The 19,648-nt window shown below is 39.1% G+C and overlaps 1 protein-coding gene across 1 annotated transcript in view; it reads left to right on the forward strand.

Annotated features, from left to right (window-relative positions):
* Cd109 (CD109 molecule) overlaps nt 1–19,648 on the forward strand; it is a 104,206-nt gene that overhangs the window by 37,674 nt on the left and 46,884 nt on the right. Inside the window, exons 6-17 of the mRNA XM_031346185.1 lie at nt 775–814; nt 3,596–3,680; nt 5,394–5,490; nt 6,063–6,222; nt 6,854–6,963; nt 9,486–9,701; nt 12,065–12,166; nt 12,255–12,317; nt 13,826–14,002; nt 16,267–16,419; nt 18,381–18,455; nt 19,474–19,534. Coding sequence (XP_031202045.1) covers nt 775–814; nt 3,596–3,680; nt 5,394–5,490; nt 6,063–6,222; nt 6,854–6,963; nt 9,486–9,701; nt 12,065–12,166; nt 12,255–12,317; nt 13,826–14,002; nt 16,267–16,419; nt 18,381–18,455; nt 19,474–19,534 — 1,339 coding nt within the window. The remainder of the gene's footprint in view (nt 1–774; nt 815–3,595; nt 3,681–5,393; nt 5,491–6,062; nt 6,223–6,853; nt 6,964–9,485; nt 9,702–12,064; nt 12,167–12,254; nt 12,318–13,825; nt 14,003–16,266; nt 16,420–18,380; nt 18,456–19,473; nt 19,535–19,648) is intronic.

Genomic DNA, 19,648 nt, shown 5'->3' on the forward strand with positions numbered 1-19,648 from the left:
GCAAAACTGAATCTCTAGGTTACAATGACATTTGAATAACATAAGGAATTCGGGAGGAGTCAGGAAGACTCCGAACAAAGTCAAGGAGGAAGTCAAAGGGAAACTGGCTGCTGGGCTGAAGGTGGACACTCAGGGCGTCCGTCAGGGTGTGGTTGGAGTCACAGTCCACAGTGGGGGTGGAGGTCAACAACAGATGTCCTCAGGCTGTAGACATGCCAGCCAGCAGGTGTAGTTTCCTCTGAAATCCTCGAAGGCGGAACTCAGGGTAGTGAGCAAGTGTGAGTTGAGTCTCTGGTAGGTTGCAAGCTCCGGTGTCTTGCAGCTGAGGCAGAAGGGAGGGACCCAACAATTAGGGAAGTTACTTTAAAAAATATTTATTTTTATTTTATGTACATTGGCGTTTGGTCTGCACTTATGTCTGTGTGAGGGTGTTGGGCCCTTTGGAACTGAAATTGTAGCAGTTGTAAGCTATGATGTAGGGGTTTGGAATTGAATCAGGGTCCTTTAGAAGAACATCCAGTGTTCTAAACTACTGAGTTATATCTCCAGCCCGAGAAGTTACCTTTTTATATGAACAAATCAGAGTATATGAAAACTCTGTTTCACAAGCTTGATCTTGAAGTTGACCGGAAAAAAAATGTCCACAGAGGAAAATAGTTTCGATGCTTAAATCATTATAAATTCCATTAAAAATGAATTTTCTAAATACTTTTATGCAGAGAAGAGGGTAATATAAACTAACTCGTATTTGTTTTTGTCTTCTCTTCTCAATAGGGTCAGCAATATTACCAGTCCTTTCAGGTCTTAGAATATGGTAAGAGATATTCTTTGTTTTGAAGGAAAAATCTGCATTTATTACTTTCTATAGAGATGAGAAATTTTCAAGAGACAGGTTATTTAAAATAAAAATCCCAATAAAGATATAACTTTAATATTCCTTCTAGGGTTAAACATTCCTTTGCAAATGTTCTGAAATTACATTATAAAGCAAAAAATAGGCAATATCTAACATTCCACAATGCCAGTTTTCTCTTATGACAATTTTTCTGTTTTTGTTTTTGAGATTTACTTATTTTTACTTTATGTGTATGAATGTTTTGCCTGTCATGTATGTCTGTGCACCACATGAGTGCTGTGCCTGTAGAAGCCAGAAGAGGGCGTTGGAACTTAAGCTACAGTTATGGCTTATGGCTGTGAGCTGCCAGGTTGGCTTTTGGAATCAACTCTGGGTCCTATGGAAAGACAGTCAGTTTCCTTAAAGGCTTAGCTGTCTCTCCGGCCTTTTGGTTTTGTTTTGTTTTGTTTGTTTGTTTGTTTGTTTTTTTTTTTTGAGAGGATCTCTTTGTGTAATGCTGTCTGGAACCTGCTTTGAAAAGCAGGCTAGCCTCAGACTTGTGGTCATCTTCTCACCTTGGCCTCCCAAGCACCTGGCTCGCCTGTAATTATAGAATATCATTATTTTTTGACTCTTGGAATACTGAACATTGGAATTGGGAACACCGTTCAGTTGCGAGCATGGACAAGGGCCTGGGTTCAGTTCCTAGTACCACAAAATCCAGAATTACCAATTTGACATCAGTTACTTTCCATATATCTTTGTTTGTTTGACACAGTGGAGATGGTGTTCAGATAAGTTAGGACATCTTTGTGCAGGCACCATATTGAATTTATAAGCACACAGAAGAAAGCGGTGGCCTGGATAGAGAAAAGGCAGGGATGAGTAAAGGCATAAGGCCTCCCTAAGAGCTGGTAAATTAAGTAGTGTCTTTGAGCTTGTAGATGAGCCCTTTAATTTGATTTATACAACTCTTTGTGATAACTTTTAATCTGGGTAAAAGGATTCTGAAAACTAGTTTGTTGCGTCTTTGTGATTCTAGCCCTCTATGTTCCATGGTACTTTCCCATCCATGTCATGGTCTGGAACAGCAAAGGAGTTTCCTGCAATGGGACTGAAAGCAGTGTTTTGATCTCTGTAGGCCATAGTATCTATTTTAGTTGTTCATCTGTGTCTCTATAAAATGATAGTGACACAGACACACATCAGCAAATGCTGCTGCTATGCAGCAAGCTTAGGCATCACCACATATTTCCATTTTGTTTGTTCCAACCAATTATGATGAGTAAAAACTACTCTTAGCTTAGGCTGGTCATACTGTTCTGCAGCTCCTTAACTGGAATTTTGTGTGTCGCCCACAGCCTCTCACCGTATATAGGTGTACAGATGCAGGCATGTATCTGGTTCCAATAGAGATGCGCTACACATGTAAAATTCATCCCGGATTTCCAACACTTAGTGCTAGAAAAAGAAAGTCCGTTAGTAATACGTTTTAAATTTTGGTTGAATATTAAAGCAAGAAGATTTTAGACAAGTTAAGAAAAATATTGCAAAATTTGTTTTACTTGTTTATTTTTTAAAAATGTGATCACTAGAAATGAAAAATTAAACACGTGGCTAATATTTCATTTCCTTTGGTCAATGCTCTAGAAGAAATCGTAGGGAAGCAACTTTTTTTTTTTTTTTTTTGAGAAAGGCTTTCACTGGGTAGTCTCCACTCCTCAGAACTTGCTAAGTAGACCAGGCTGGCCTTGAACTCCTAGAGATCCTCCTGTCTCTGCTTCCCAAGTGTTGGGATTTAAGTGGTGAGCCACCATGGCAAGCATGATCAAAATTTTTATATGCTGTTTTCATATTTCACTGTGTTGATGCTGGGTGGTTACATAGCCTTGATGAGGTACAGTTGTGGGGTGATTGGTGAGCAACCTACAGTATTTGAAGAGAGAGCCTTTGGATTCTTTGGAGAGGTGTGTGTGTGTGTGTGTGTGTGTGTGTGTGTGTGTGTGTGTGTCATAGTTGCCCTATGTGACTTTTTTGAGCCTCCCTCCTACCCTGGTTTAGAGTTTATCAGTGTCTTGGTACATTCAGCGTCTTTAGCCCCATAGGTTTGGGGTGTTTTACTGACTTATGTGCCTTTTTGATATTTATATTATGTTAATTGTGTGGTGAGGTCCCTTATAGGAGTCTCACATGTTTCTTTGATCATTGACATTATAAAAACTTTTCTATAAGCTCAAACCAAAACCATAAACATTTTTATTGTGGTACTTTATTTAAAGTAGTATTAATTGCAAAACATTTTGTGGGAGCTATTGAGATGGTTCATTGGTCAAGGATGATGCCTGCTCTTGCAGAGGACCCGGGTTTGGTTCCCAGCACCCACATAATGGCTCATCAGCACCTGTAACTGCAGTTCCAGGGACTCCATGTTCTCATCTTTGCATGTTCCTCTGGCACATTTGGAATGCACATGCATACTCTCTGGTGCTCACACACTTGCAAAACAGATAAGTAAATAAATGAAAGCAAGCAAGCAAAACCATTTTGTTATTATATAAAGTTGATCTAAGTAAGATTATCTGATTGAGTTACATAAAGGGCTTTTGATTTATGTTAACATGTGGATCCTAACAAAGCCAAGTTCAAGAAATACCAACTATCAACTCATGAGAACAACTTTTATTTTCATGTGCATCAGCTGCAGATGTGGGCAGATACTGCTGAAATAGATTCCTTCAATAGCTCTATTTTCTTTTGCAGTGTTACCGAAGTTTGAAGTCACTCTGCAGACACCACTCTATTGTTCCTTGAAGTCTAAGCATTTAAATGGCTCTGTCACAGCAAAGTAAGTTGCATTTGCCTTTTGAGTATGGCTCTAAACGGTTGTAAAACAGCGTGACAAAAACCTACATACATACTTAAGAGTACTAGCACAAGGTTTTCCTTTTAAAAAGAGATGTCTACTCTATAGCAATCAACGGTCTGTAATACTTCATTTAGCGCAGGACAGATGCCCATAGGTCTTTACGTCTGTAACTTTACTTCAAGCTGTCATTCTTAAAATATTTCCCACAGACTAGTAGGTAAGAGCTTATAGAATGCAGTGTCACGTTTCTGAAATATTAGGTATTAGTGGCCAGGGAAATGGTTCAGAATGGGGAAAAAAATCTTAACCACTGAATCATCTCTCTGTAGCCTCAGCTTCACATTTAAGCCAAAGTTAAAAAATAAAAGTGCCTTTGAGAATACATTGCTATTCCTTTCAAGCACTCTGAATTATCATATGATACAACCATTTAAAAATGTAATATCCTGGCATTCTGGTTTTGCCTTTATTTAATAGTTAACAAGACACAGACCATGTTAGGTGCCAAGGGCTCGGGTGAGTGATTCTGGTGCCACGGTTTCCAGCCAGGTCCCCACTAACTTCCCTGTTTTTGCTTGGAAGGATGGTATATTTGAAGGTGGATTTTTTTTTTTTCTTTTTTCTTTCTCTTAATTTGGAAAATTCTGCATTTGCTTTGGAGCTGGCCCAGAGGAGAGGTTATTTCTGTGTCTAATTAACAGATTCAGGAAACATCAGTTTACTATTACAATTTGTGAACTGCAGAGCAAAACTGGCTTTGAGGGTCAGCCCAGTGTTTGAAATAGAGATGGAAAGAACCCGTTTTAAAAAGACTTTCTGGCAGTAAGATGATTTACTGAAGATCGCCTTTCCTTTGCGTGAAGAAGTGACACCATTATGAGAAGGAGTAATTAAGGAAATAAAATTAAGACTGTGAAGTGCCAGAGAATCTGGTTTGACATGAGAAGATGAGTTTGAAACGATGCTTAAAAAAATTAGTTTTTAAAAGTTTCCTTGCTTAAAAAAAAAAGTCAAAAAAATTTTTTTTGGTAGCTATAAACGCATTTGGTACTCTATAGTTTAAGGTCTGATAATCCCTCCTGGAGTGTCCTGGGATGTGTGACAGTTGCCTATGGTGATTATAACTTCAATTAACATCCAGACATTTTTGTAGGTGTGAAGACAATCAGGTGATGGATGGCCAGTCCAGGTTTCTAGTGCCGAGAGCTTTCCCTAGGATTTTTGGAGCTCACTCTTTCAGGAGCTGTGCCTTTCTGTAATGCCTGCACTTCCCCAGCGTCCTCTCAGTGGGTGGAGGCTGCGGATAGGAAGCGTTTGAGTTGATTTTAGACGCTTTAATTCAGAGTTTCATTTGGAGACCTAATCTGAAGAATCACTATTTGTTAAGAACGTTCTTTGTTCTTTGGGCTTTGGTTGGTGTTTTCTGTTTTCATGGGACAGATCATTGAGAAGCCGGCCTTGAATTTGTCCCATTTTAGCCTCCTGACTGTTGGGATAACATTGCTAACATGGTGGAGTAGTACCTTTTTTATTTTTTTTTAAAATTGTCAGAGAGGTATATTTTTAATGTAATCCATCTCTTTTGAATTGCTAATGTATGCTTATTGAAAGTGATATATTTTTTTTATCTTGTTCCTCTGACACCATTGAGTTGAAAGTGTAATAATAGAATATTTTAAAAATTGTTTTCAGGTATACATTCGGGAAGCCAGTGAAGGGAAGTTTGTCAGTTACATTTCTACCTTTATCTTTATGGGGAAAGCAGAAGAATATCACAAAACATTTTGAGGTAACTTTTGCAGATATTTTATAATCTACAACAGGAACAATTTCAATCTCAATTTAAAAAAGGTAACTATAGGACCCAGTGGGGTGTGGTGGAACATACCTATTACCCCAGCCCTCAGGGAGGTGGAGAAAGAAGAAGAAGCAGGTCAAGATCAGCTTCAGCCATCTAGTAAATGTGAGGCCAGCCGGCGCTTCCTGAGACTCCGTCTCAAAAGTCACAAAGGGACAAATGACAGAAATTAATTACAGGAACAACAAGAGAATGTAGTACTTAGTGAAAGTTTATACCCATTTTCAACATAATGCGATACAGATGTGGTAAATAATTATGATTCAGATCACAGGGTGGAAAGTTTAATTTTTTTTCTAAAAATAAAGTTTGGTACAGCCTTACTAAAGTAAGTATGTAAGAAAATCAAGAACTTTCTAGCATTAGATGAGAGAATAAACAACCATCCAATATGACGGTGTGAGAGTTTTGTTTCTAGAATTTGAATTCCTAAAGTGAAATGTAAAATTTGTTTTGTTTTTTTGTTTTTTGTTTTTTTGTTTTGTTTTTTTTGAACAAAACAGATAAATGGATTCGCAAACTTCTCTTTTGAGGCTGATGAGATGAAAAATGTACTGAATTTGAAAAAGATAATGGATGTCTCGGAAGGGAATTATGAGTATGTGGACCAATCCTTTCCTGGGCCCGTAGAGATTGTAGCTACTGTGACGGAATCGCTCACAGGTTTGTAGCCTCAACGAAGGTAAAACTCTTTGCTGTCTGTTACCTGTTTACTGTGCTAGCAAATCTCAGGAGAGGGGATTCGATGCTTTTCTGGGGAGCTTATTTAACGTTGAAGACTTTAACTTGTAGAGTGTTTCATAAAATAGTGAAACTTACGATCTAGAAACCTGGACTTCAGCTTCATATGATAATAGTTGCTATTCGACCTCCCCCCCCCCCCCCCCATTTCAACTCTGTTTTTCTAGCCTGAGAAACACACAGGGGGCCTATATTTTCATCGGACTAGCTGGCTTCCTCTTCTTTCTTTTCTCCTTTGTCACTTCCTGGACAGTTTACTCTTTCAATAAGAATGTTAGAGTTAGTTGCTTGGAGCATTGTATTACTATTTCAACGGATTGATTCAGTTGACCCAACAAGCAAAACCTATTCTGTCTGTGCTTTCTTCTCCTGGTGTACACCACCAGGAGAAGAGTATGCTAAACTTTTGTGTTTCTCTTGGGATCATTGTCAATAACAGGCATAGACCTATGTGCCCGGATATCTTTAGCCCCTTCAGCAAGAAGCTTAGGTGGATGCGCCCCACTGGTGAAAAAGTACTTTTACAACCTAAATGATGCAATCTCCAATATAGGCAATTCAAGAAGGGCAAGTGCCAATGTGTTTTTCAAGCAACACGATTACATCATTGAGATTTTTGATTATACAGCTGTCTTGAAGCCGACCCTCAACTTCACAGCCTCTGTAAGTTGGTATATTTATTAGTAAGCATGAGTCCTGGAGAAACAAGGCAGACTGGGAGATCATGTGCTCTGTCTTTAAGTAAAAAAGGACATGGCTTACTTTTCCTCTTCAGAAATATGAATGTGGTTGGGTGGTGGTGGTACACACCTTTAATCTGAGCACTTGGGAGGCAGAGACAGGCGCATCTCTCTGAGTTCAAGGACAACCTGGTCTATAGAGCAAGTTCTAGGACAGCCAGGGCTACACAGAGAAACCTTGCTTTGAAAAACAAAAAACAAAAAACCAAAAACCAAAAACCAAACCAAAAAAAAAAAAAAAAAAAAAAAAAAAAAAAAAAAAAAAAAAAAAAGAAAAAAAAGAAAGAAAAGAAAAAGAAAAAAAAAGAAACATAAATATGGAGAATTGCTTCCAAGTGACCTTTGTCTAATATATGTGTACATATATTTTATAAATTTATATATTTTAATAAAGTAATTTCTTTTAAAATTTTTTTATTTATTTTATGCATATGAGTACACCACCATTCCCTTCAGACACACCTGAAGAGGGCATCAGACCCCATTACAGATGGTTGTGAGCCACCATGTGGTTGCTGGGAATTGAACTCAGGACCTCTGGAAAAGCAGCCAGTGTTCTTAACTGCTGGGCCATCTCGCCAGCCACCAGTGTTAATTTTTATAAGGACTAAACTTTAATTTCATCAAAGATATAGTATTTAAAAATTATCATCAAGGATACTCTTTTTTCCAGAGAGAGAATGTAGAATTAACACTTATTATTTGAGTAAGTTGAAACAAGTAAAGTAGGAAACACCCAAAACACCCAAAATTCTTTATGACATTTTCACATGTAGGACATTTGGTCATTGCTCCTATTTATGCTCCATCTCTCAACTTGAGTGAATTTTGTCAGTGTGCAGGATATGGTGTTTATGAAGCTGAGGGAGACCCAGGAAGGGAGAGCTGGCTTTGTGAGTGGAGATAGAAGTTATTAAGGGGTGCCTTATGGAAGAGGCAACCTTAATGATGGATGGATGACAGGATTTGTAGTGTTTTAAATGTTGGGTCACGTGAGTGGGGGGCAGGAACAGGATGAGATAATGCAAAAGGAGCTGTGGTTGGCAAAAGCAGAGTGCATTCAGAAAGGTGTCGGGACCTGTGCATTTGCTATAGAGAACTTGGCCTGGTTTAACAGGAGGCAATGCTTAGGAAACTCTAAGGAGATCCTGAGCTCCAGAGGGTCTCCTAGATGGGCTGAATGTTATGCTCTAGGCAGTGAGATTTGGAGCCTATGAACACAGATGAGATGGAAGTGGGGTAGAGTGTGTGTGTGTGTGTGTGTGTGTGTGTGTGTGATGCCACGAGAGCAGTGTTTAAGGAGGACTGTTGGAGGGCTGAGAGAAAAGAGCAGCAGCAGCCAGGTGTGAGCCTAGGAGGCATCCTGTGGTGGTGGCCATGGAGGTGGAGAAGATGGGCAGGGAAATATGGGTCTTGATACTACTCACTGGATTTGGGAAGTGGGGGACTGGGGGTTGGTGGGCAAACTGAGACTGCCAGTCTGTCAGGATTGTGGTGATTAGTAAAAACAGGAAACATACGATGGTTGCTCGGTACTAATGTGCTGAATTTGAAGTGACTGGCTATCAGGTGGAGATTTCCTCAAATGGAGCTCCAGCAGAAGGTGAGGATGGGAATTTTGAGTTTGAGGTATAAACACAAAGAACTATGAAGCTAAGCCAGCTGAGCGTTGGAAATTTTGAAGCAGAAAAAAAAAAAAAACCAAGGAACTGACAGGGACTCTCAGAGTGTCACCAGACTCTGGGGTCATAGCTAGTGACCCAGTGAGCCACCTGTCCTCAGTAAGCTGATTAAAGCAGTCAAACTAGTGATGAAAACCAGAATGGAGATTTACTCAGGGCGGCCACAGTGGGGAGCGGCACAAGGAGGTGGAGACTCAATCCCTCCAGGCTCATTGTTGGAGTCATGAAGTGAAGGCTTAAAGAGAGGCGAGCCTTAGGGACCTCTAAACAGTTGCAAGGCAAAGCACAGAGCCACCAATAGACCATCACTGTCCCTCCTCTATGGTATCTAGAAAGCTGGATCGCTGGGAGAAAAGTTTCCCCTCTGACTGATGCAGACCTTTTTCTTCTCCCAGCATGAGATTCCTGGGGAAGGTGAGGACTCGAGTGACTCGTGTTCTGTATTTTAACAGTCTGATAACCAAAGTGCAGGATGCAAGTGTGCATTTAGAATATCTTCACTCCTGTCAGTTACAACAGAACAAAAAGAGGGATATATTGCAAAAGAGCTGTGTCAGGCAAGGAAGCCACGAGACTAAGATGGCAGTGATCATGGCACCAGATGCTTCCTGGAGAAGGGTTTACTAAGTGTGGACTGGGGTGCTACCAATAACTGTCAAAAGTCCAGCATTATGAGACCGGTACAGACAGACTACATTCAACTGGGCTTAACTCTTTTGATTTTCCTATTACTTGTCTTAAAATATTTTGTTTTAACAATTAGGTGAAGGTCAGCCGCTCTGATGGCAATCAACTCACTCCTGAAGAAATAGAAAATAATTTGGTCACAGTAGTGACCCAGAGGAAAAATAGCGGCCCCGGGAGTCAGAGAGATCAAGAAATGGATTATATCCAGATCATAAATTATACTGTCCCCCAAAATGGAATCGTTAAGGTTGAATTCCCAGTCACGTCCATTTCCAGCGAGCTACAACTGAAGGTATGATCTGGTTTCATGCCACAGCAGTGGTGTTATTGCTATGGCAACTTTGTGGGAGACACTCACCTCCTTAGAGTTCAAAGAGCACAGGGAGTGGGCACGTATCTGCTTTACACTTAGGGGAAGTATTAGAACTCATTGACCATAGTGGCTAAGTTCTACTTTGGATGTTTCCCGGTAATTCATTTTAAGGACCACAAAAAAGTATAGTAATGTGAAGATTTTTTTATTAGATGTTTTCTTTATTTACATGTCATACAATATCTCCTTTCCCAGGTTCCCCCCCCAAAAAAACAAAAACAAAAACAAAAACAAACCCTTGTTCTCTCTCCCCTCCCCCTGCCCACACCCCACCCTCTCCTGCTTCCTGGCCCTGGCATTTCCCTACACTGGGGCATAGAACCTTCACAGGGCCAAGGGCTTCTCCTCCCATTGATGACTGACTTGGCCATCCTCTGCTATATATATGCTGCTGGAGCCATGAGTCCCACCATGTGTATTCTTCCATTGGTGGTTTAGTCCCTGGGAGCTCTGAGGGTACTAGATAGTTCATATTGTTGTTTGTCCTAGGGGGCTGCAAGCCCTTCAGCTCTTTGGGTCCTTTCTCTAGCTCCTTCACTGGGGACCCTGTACTCAGTCCAATGGATGGCTGTGAGCCTCTACTTCTGTATTAGTCAGGTACTGTCAGAGCCTCTCAGGAGACAGCTATATCAGGCTCCTGTCAGCCATCACTTGCTGGCATCCACAATAAGTGTCTGGATTTGATGATTGAATATGGGAAGGATTCCCAGGTGGAGCAGTCTCTGGATTGTCCTTCCTTCAGTCTCTGCTCCATAGTTAGTCTCTACAATTCCTTCCATGGGTATTTTGTTCCCCCTTTTAAGAAGGAATGTAGTATCCACACTTTGGTCTTCCTTTTTCTTGAGTTTCTTGTGGATTGTATCTTGGGTATTCCGAGCATCTGGGCTAATATCCACTTATCAGAGAGTCCATACCATGTGTGTTCTTTTGTGATTGGGTTACCTCACTCAGATGATATTCTCCAGATCCATCCATTTCCCTAAGAATTTCATAAATTCATTGTTTTTAATAGCTGAGTATCACTCCATTGTGTAAATGTCCCACATTTTCTGTATCCATTCCTCTGTTGAGGGACATTTGGGTTGTTTCCAGTTTCTGGCTATTATAAATAAGGCTGCTGTGATCATAGTGGAGCATGTGTCCTTATTACATGTTGGAGCATCTTCTGGGTTTATGCCCAGGAGTGGTATAGCTGGGTCCTCTGGTAGTACTACGTCCAATATCCTGAGGAACAAACAAACTGATTTCCAGAGTGGTTGTACCAGCTTGCAATCCCACGAGCAATGAAGGAGTGTTTCTCTTTCTCCACAAACTCTTCAGCATCTGCTGTCACCTGAGTTTTTCATCCTAGTCATTCTGACTGGTGTGAGGTTAATGTGAGGATTTTGATGGAGAAGCATCTCACACTCTCTCTCACATTGGTTGGTTTGGTTGGTTTTCAGTTACTTGAAATCACCTTTCCTGAGCTTTCTCTCCTAGCCTGGGCTGTCTGGGAAAGCCCATGGTTCCTGTAACTTTTCTTCTGGTACCGGCACTGCCAGAGCTAGAGCCCTAACTCAGTAGGGACAACACGGGTGGGAACGAACTCGAGCTTCACTGCACGCCCCAGCCTGGCCTGGAGCTCGCTGTGTAGTTGAACTGCCCTCAACTCATGGTCCTTCTGCCTTTGCCCCATGAGTGCCGGGATTATAGGAGTGTCCCTGACTGAGTTTTTTCTTTTAAAGTTTTTTTTTTTTTTTCTTGAGAGAGGGTTTCTCTGTGAAACAGCTCTGGCTGTCCTGGAACTTGCTTTATAGACCAGGCTGGCCTCAAACTCACAATAGGGATCCTCCTGACTCAGCCTCCTGAGTGCTGGCATTAGAGATATGTGACACTACATCAGGCTTGCCCTGGTTGAGTATTTGATTCTTCACTTTGGTGGGTCAAGCAAGATGTGATGTTGCTTGCTTCTGTATGAGCTTCGTTTGGGAAGAAGGAAAGGATCCATCTTACGTTTAATTCCGTCGTCTATTAGCATTTCTTCGTTTCTGAAATGAGGGCTATGCTTTCTTCTTCTGTGCTACAATGCCGAAGATCCACCCCCATCCTTTATATTTTAAAGCTGTCAAATTCTGTGTAACATGACCTACAAAATGACAAGGAACCAGTGTCTGGTGAATGTGTGTGTGTTTTTGCAAGAAAGCAAAAATCAGAGAATCTGGCTTTCTGTGATTGTTCAGACTTAGCATTTCTTCTCAGCTTACTGAAGCCGGGCACTCATAGTGTTGTTTCTTCTGTTGCAGGCTTCTTTTCTTGATAGTTCAGGTTCTGTGACAGTTCACAGCAAGTTCACCTCGCCCAGTAAGACGTACATCCAGCTGAAAACCAGAGATGAATACATAACGGTAATGCTTGTGACCCACGTGAGAATTGCAGCCTGATTTGATATTCTTATAACTGGGGTGTACATATTAATTAATATTTTCTTTCTAGGTGGGATCACCTTTTAATTTGATGGTTAGCAGCAACAAGGAATTCAAGGACTTAAGCTATATGGTAATTTCTTTATTTTAAGGTTTTCTTTATTGATTTACTATTATGTATGTGTGCATATGTGTAATGTGTATGTATGTATGCAGACACCTGTGTGTCATGGCGTGTATGTGGAGGTCAGAAAGAACTTTTGATAGTCTGTTCACTCTTTCTATTATGGATTCCAAGGGTTAAACTCAGTTTATGAGGCTTGTATGGCAAGCATCTTTACCCACCTGGCTGCCTCTCAGGCTAGTGATTTCTCAGAGTTTAAATTTATGGTCTGTTACAGATCTACCTTAAGTAATATTTACGTTACGTCTTCATCAGACTTACTAACTTGTTACAGATTAGTCTGTTCTTTTTTATTGTGTAATCAATTTTCTTTCTTTGACTATATTTATATTTTTATTTAAGATAGATAATTCAATTTTGCATCAAGAACAAAACAAAATACGAATGTCTAGCATATAGACAACATGGACCCCCCTGGTGAGAATTATGAAATATAAGAAAGAAAATAAAATTTGCCACCTTGGCCTTGTAGTTTTGCTAACCAAGCCCTCCCGTTAGAGCTCTGTATTTCTTTCCATCTCATGCTAGTTTCCAAGACATAGAAGTGGTCAGTGCAATAGGAGCTTTCTGAGAAATGACCCTGATTGCACAGACCAAGCTCTGTGCTGAGCTGGTGGGATGGCTCAGTGGCTAAGAGTATATACTACTGCTTTACAAAAGACCTGAGTTTAGAGTGGAGCACACCTGTTGGGCAGCTCACAATCACCTATAACTCCAACTCCAGGGGATGTCAGGCTTCTGACCTCTGTGGGTACCTGTACTTATATGCACAAGCTGTGTACAGAAACAGATGTAGACAAATCATTAAACAAATACCAAAACATTAATGTAATGTATTAAACATAAGGAAACGCACTTATCTCAATTGATGCAGAAAAAAAGGCCTTGACATCTACACTTGTATGTTAAAAATGCTCAATGATGTTTTATGGGTGGGAATTACCCAATTTGACAAAGGACAAATAATAATAAAAATTACTGCTGACATTTTAAAAAAAGTCAATGCATTAGGGGCTGGATAGAGCAGTTACCTTAATTTAGTCATTATACATTGTACAAATGCACTGAAATGTTGCACTGTGTCCCATAAACATGAACATATATGTGCCAATTGAAAATTAAAAGTGCAAAAAAAATCGGGAATTAAAAATTAACATTTGTAAAGGATGACATGAATTGTACTGTAGTCTTTTTTTAACTTATGTAGATTTTTTTTGTCAATATCGCTCATTTTTTCAAAGATTCATTACTGGTCTTAACAATCACAACATCTATTTTTTGTTGAAATTTAACTATCTCAAAATTTATCACAGATTTTTGCTTGTAAAAAGGTTGTGAAGATAATTTAAGAACTTATCTTAAAATTATTATAAATATAATTTCAGTTGAATTATGACATTCTTTAGCAAAAATTTCACCATCTTATTTTTTTTTCTTCTTCTTTTTTTTTTTTTTAGGTAATATCAAAGGGAGAGTTGGTGGTTGCAGACAAAAAAAGTTCAAGAAATTTCTCTTTAACACCAGAAGCTTCCTGGGCTCCAAAGGCCTATATAATTGCATATTATATTACAGAGGATGAGGAAATTGTAAATGATATTCTAAAAATCCCTGTTCAGCTTGCTTTTCAAAATAAGGTAAGAATTAAGGTGATGATGTTTAAATTTTCATTGTAGTGACATCTGAGTAATGTAATATTTCTTTGTATTAAGCACTGTAGTTATTTGCCAGCTGTGATTCCTGGCTTTAAGACTTTAAATCAAATTTATCCAAGTCATTTTAGTATTTTTAAAAAATAGTTGAGCCAATATTGCTCTGCCTGAAATTCCAGTGGTAACACGGACCATGTGTGTGTTGACCTTAGTGTGGCAATGGGGTAGGTATAGAGAGCAGGGCCGTGGGAGTTGTGCATGGAAGCAGAGCCGGGTTTTGGATTATCTACTCTGTCATCTGGAAGCTAGCGGGGACAAACTTCACTTGTCTTGATGTCTGGCTTTTGGGGACCTGGGTGGAGCCTTGTCTCCAGTGCACCAGTACTGGGGTACTACTTAGCCTGAGTAATCAGCTTGCACAGAAGACCACCTCAGCCTCAGCTCTGACAAGAAACCCAGTGTAAGCATCACAACCATACCAGAAAGAGCCATTGTTCTCACCCACTGCCTTAGCCCTCCTATGCCTGATATATTTAAAATCAGGCACCCAAGCTAGCAGGGTAGTAATGAGGTTTCCCTGCTACCAGGGTCTCCATGATCCTCACCGTTGGCTGCCCAACTCGGTCTCTTGCTGCGGATCTTGCTCCCATTCCCAGCCAACCGCCCTCTGTGGTTAGGTGTCACAAATACCCGTAACCCGGCAAAATCAAAACTCTAGAGGCTTGTAATTTATCATTCAGATTTATATCAGTTAATTCTCAACCCACAAAACACCCACACAAAGAACTTAAAACTCAATTGATATAAACAATAGCTGCACACCTAGATGAGGCAAAAGCACCCTAATGATTATTTAATCATTTATCTAAGAAATCCCCAATACTTATGGCTCCCAGGACTGCATGGTTCTGGTTCCTTTTTCTCTCCTATGGATTCCATCTTGTCTCCTCATCTCCATCTCCCTCCCTGTCTCTTTGTCTCCCTGCACTCAGCTCTAAAACTCTTAGCCCGCCTTCTTTTCTCACTGTCCAATCACAGGTTCTAGTCTTATCTTGTGCCTGCCCTAGCCTGCATATAGACTGCAATCTACAAGAATCAGTTTAAATGTGTTTTGTATAACTCTCAATATTGCCTTTAAAATTGTTAAAGTGTTGAATTCATGTTTTCTTATGTTTAAAATAATTTATTTTAATTTTTTTGTATGACGGTGAGTCTAGGGCTTTGTGCATTTTAGGCAAATGTGCTAGCATTGAACTGCATCTAGCTCTGAGTAACCCTAACTTCCTCTAAATATGATATAAATTCTATTTTTTAATCTTACGAAAAGTTTTTTTTTTTTTTTTTTACAGAAGTAGCAATATGTTTTCTTAGTGTCTGTCAAAGATTCACTTTATAATAGCCATGTAAAACGGGTGAATTTTAGAAAGGAATTATGGAGGTTAAAATAAGGAGACACACCTCTAGGGACCAGGTATGAAGCAGGTTATAAGATCACCCATGCTGGGGAAGTAGGGTAAAGGATGTTTTCAAGAGATTTTTTTTGACAAATGAAATAGAAAATTTCAATTTCCTTTTTAAAAAGATACTTTCTCTCATCTTTATATAAAGATGATCAGAAAGACTAAAGTGAAAGATCAACTAGGGACCACACACAAGAGGAAGCCAGCCACATTGATAGTTCAGCCACTTAGCGGGAACATCTTGGTTGGGCAGTGGAATCTAGGGTACAATTTGCTTTTAGGATTGAGCTAGATGACATGGAGGGCCTCAGCAGGATTGGAACTTTCCCTCATGACAGAGAAGTGGTCTTTAGGAAGTATTAGTTGGACCAGGGTTTGTGGAACATGAAGACAGATGAAGTTCAAGGAGCCATGGAGACAGCAGAGGAAGCTGATAATTGCTTTCGGACTTTCAGTGTTTTTCCTTTCTGCCTCTTCATTTAGCGGGAGGGCTTCCCCAGGGATTTTAGATATGACTGTCCTGTGCTTCGTCTGAGGAATGAGAACTGGAAAATGGAGAAAGGAAGGAAGCAAGGTAGAGAGGTGAATGGTAATTGGTGCTTATACCACATGGCGATGTTTCATGGACTGCACGTGTGGGAGTTTAAAAAAAAATTCCGTTTCTTAGGGAAAATTGTGTATGGTTTTAGGAATTATCCATGGGCCAAGGCAGAGGTAGCATCAGTGGGCTTTGAGCCATTTGATCTGGAGAAAACGAAGTAAGTTAGTTTTGCCTTCTCCTTTTCTTAGGTAAAGCTGTTTTGGAGTAAACCTAGAGTCAAGCCATCTGATAAGGTCTCTCTCAGGGTCTCTACCACGCATTTGGACTCCCTGGTGGGGATTGTAGCTGTTGACAAAAGTGTGACATTGATGGAAAACCCCAATGATATTACAATGGAAAACGTGAGTTTAATTTTCTCTTGTTCATGTGAAAAGGTTTGTTAAAAGAAAAAAAGTAACTCTTGCATTACCTTAAAGATTTAAAGCAAATTCATTAATAACAGAAAAGCCTTTAAAAGGAAAGCCTTCCAAGTATGAGTTGGGCAGAAGTACATGTGTATTTTCTTTTGGTTTCTATTCTATTATTAATACCTATTATTACCTTTCAAATCTTAATTTTTTGCTCTTATTACTAATTATATATATTACTACTTCCTTGTATCTTTTATGCACATTTAATTATATATATTACTAATATAATTATATATAATATATATTCCTTGTATCTTTTATGAATATTTACTGTACTTACTTTAAAACTTTTAATTCATTTTAATATTAATTTACACTTTTCGCTAGTTCTAGGATTCCATGGCAGTTTTTTCTGAGCACTTTTGAATCTTATGAGGTGTGTGTGTGTGTGTGTGTGTGTGTGTGTGTGTGTGTGATCTTAGAAACTCAACCTAGGACATTGTACCATGCTAGGCCACTGAGGTACATATGATGGTCATTTGTTTTATTGTTAATTATTAATTATTATTATTAGTTCTTTGAGAGAGTTTGTGTGTGTGTGTGTGTGTGTGTGTGTGTGTGTTCTTGGTTGTCCCTGAACTAGCTCTGTAGACCAGGCTGATCTCAAAATCACAGAGATTTTCCTGCCTCCGTCTACAGAGTGCTGGGGTTAAAGGTGTGCCCCACCATCACCTGGCTTTATTATTATTATTTGAGGCAGGTTCTTACTCTATGACACAGACTGTTCTTAAACTCATGGTTCTCCTGCCTCAGCCTCCCAGGTTATAAGAATGTGTAACCACATCTGGCTTTCTTGAGCTGATTATAAGTTCTAGAAGTGACTTTGCCGTTCTTCTACCACCTAGGTCTCACCCTCTAACCTCCTGGCTATCGTGAATGCAGTTACAGTGAACACTGGTGTAGAAATACCCCCCAAGTCTTTGCTTTCAGTTCTTATGAGTATATATTTAGGTATAGATTTGCTGGGTCCAATTCTGATCACTTGTTTATCTTTTTGAAGAAAAGAGAAAGAACCTTTACCAATCCTTTTAGCTTGTTTTGCCCATTCTTTCTTTTTTTTAAAATGAATTCTTTTTAAAGATTTATTTTTTATTTATTTTATTTGTATGAGTACACTGTAGCTGTACAGATGGCCGTGAGCCATCATGTGTGTAGTTGCTGGGAATTGAACTCAGGACCTCTGCCAGCCCTGCTTGCTCCAGCATAATTCACTGTAGCTGTCTTCATACGCACCAGAAGAGGGCGTCAGATCTCATTACGGGTGGTTGTGAGCCACCATGTGGTGTCTGGGATCCAAACTCAGGACCTTTGGAAGAGCAGTCCATGCTCTTATCCGCTGAGCCATCTCGCCAGCCCTTGCCCATTCTTTCTAGCAGTATCCTTAAAAACAGTTGGATTGCTAAAGTAATACATGCAAGTATCCCATTTATTAAAAAAACTCCTATTGGTACAATTCTGATGCTTTGATTACCAACAAAGCTGAACAGTTTTCTGAATATTTATAACTTATATTCACTCTTTTGTGAATTTAAGTAACTGGCTTCTTATAGAATGTGTGTTAACCCTCTTCATGTTAGCCTGCTTGTCTCGGCTAAGAGTAAACTTCAGTGCTAACCTCTATGTGCTGATTGTGTGAGTTCCTCTCAGGAAATCCTATATATATAAGGAACTCTGTATTTCTGAGCAGAGTAAACATAATTTCAAATAAGAAGTGTAAATGTGGTTGGTTGAATGTGATAAACAATTCATCCGTATATTCATAGTTTCTTGATTTGTGCTATTTTCAAGTTGAGTGAACATGAGGACCGCATACTGTGTTTCTTCTAAGACACAAGTGGTGGCAGGATGGATGGATGCAAATCTATTTACTGTGTGTCTTATCTTCTGTGCAGATGGTCCATGAGCTGGAGCTTTATAACACAGAATATTATCTAGGCATGTTCATGAACTCTTTCGCCGTCTTTCAGGTATGTATAGTTGGGCAGATAGTCTGAAAAGAATTGGTGTCTTTTACTACTACAAACCCTTTTATAATTAATTTTCATAATGGAGACTAACCTATTGGAGGTATGACTGAAATTCACTGTCCCATAAGTCTAATCAGAGTAGAGAAATACATCCTTTCAGTTTTAAAAGCCAATGGAAAAATTCACCCATTCACTGTTAGCTTAGTGCAATTGTCATTAAACATACTTTTAAAATATTACTATATTTGACTTTGAGAAGGGTGTTTTTATGACTGTGTGAGAGGAGAAGGGAGGAGTTATACACACACACACACACACACATACATGTATGCACTCTATGTTCTCTATAATTAGAGAATATTTAAACTTTGATTTTGATCTTATTATAGTTGACATTTTTGTCATATTCTTTAAAATTTATAAAATATAACAATAAAAATGAGTATTATAAAAGCTGTTTGATATAAGCAACAATCATTTTAACAGTCTTATGTAGATGCTTGTCTATGGCAATACTGAAAATATATAAGTTTTTCTCAATATACATTTTAAATAACTCCAAATGTATTAACTGTATATTTTAAAATACATCACTACTAATATTTTCTTAAATGAACATAAATATATAAAGTGTTTTTGTTTGTTTTGTATTTAGTAGAGCTTAAAATCTTGGCTCTTACTGTGGTAACTTGATACAAGAGTTACAAACGTCAAGCAAAGAGTTCAGTCTCACTCTTTGTTTTTCTCTTACAAGCCACCTCCCAATTTAATTGTCTACATTTCTTTTGGGTATATAAATACTTTTAAAATATGTAAGCTGTTCTGGAAATCATAGTATAGTGCAAAAACATGAAATAAACAATCCTACTAATAGAGAGGCTGAGATAGAAGAAAGATCTCAAAACCATTATGTTGTACACAGCCAGACACTGTCATGAACAAACAAGCTGAAAGTATATATGGAATGTGAAATATTGGACTATAGTTAACATTTTTAAATGAACTTTTTCTTTCCTAGGAATGTGGTCTCTGGGTGTTGACAGATGCAATCCTTATAAGAGACAACATTGACGAAGTCTGTAAGTAAAGCCTTAGAGCACGCTTACCTAGTTAGAACATGCTTACCTAGAACATGCTTACCTAGCTAGAACATGCTTACCTAGCTAGAACATGCTTACCTAGCTAGAACATGC

Source organism: Mastomys coucha, unplaced genomic scaffold (assembly GCF_008632895.1).
Source record: "Mastomys coucha isolate ucsf_1 unplaced genomic scaffold, UCSF_Mcou_1 pScaffold23, whole genome shotgun sequence".
NCBI classification, from domain to species: domain Eukaryota; kingdom Metazoa; phylum Chordata; class Mammalia; order Rodentia; family Muridae; genus Mastomys; species Mastomys coucha.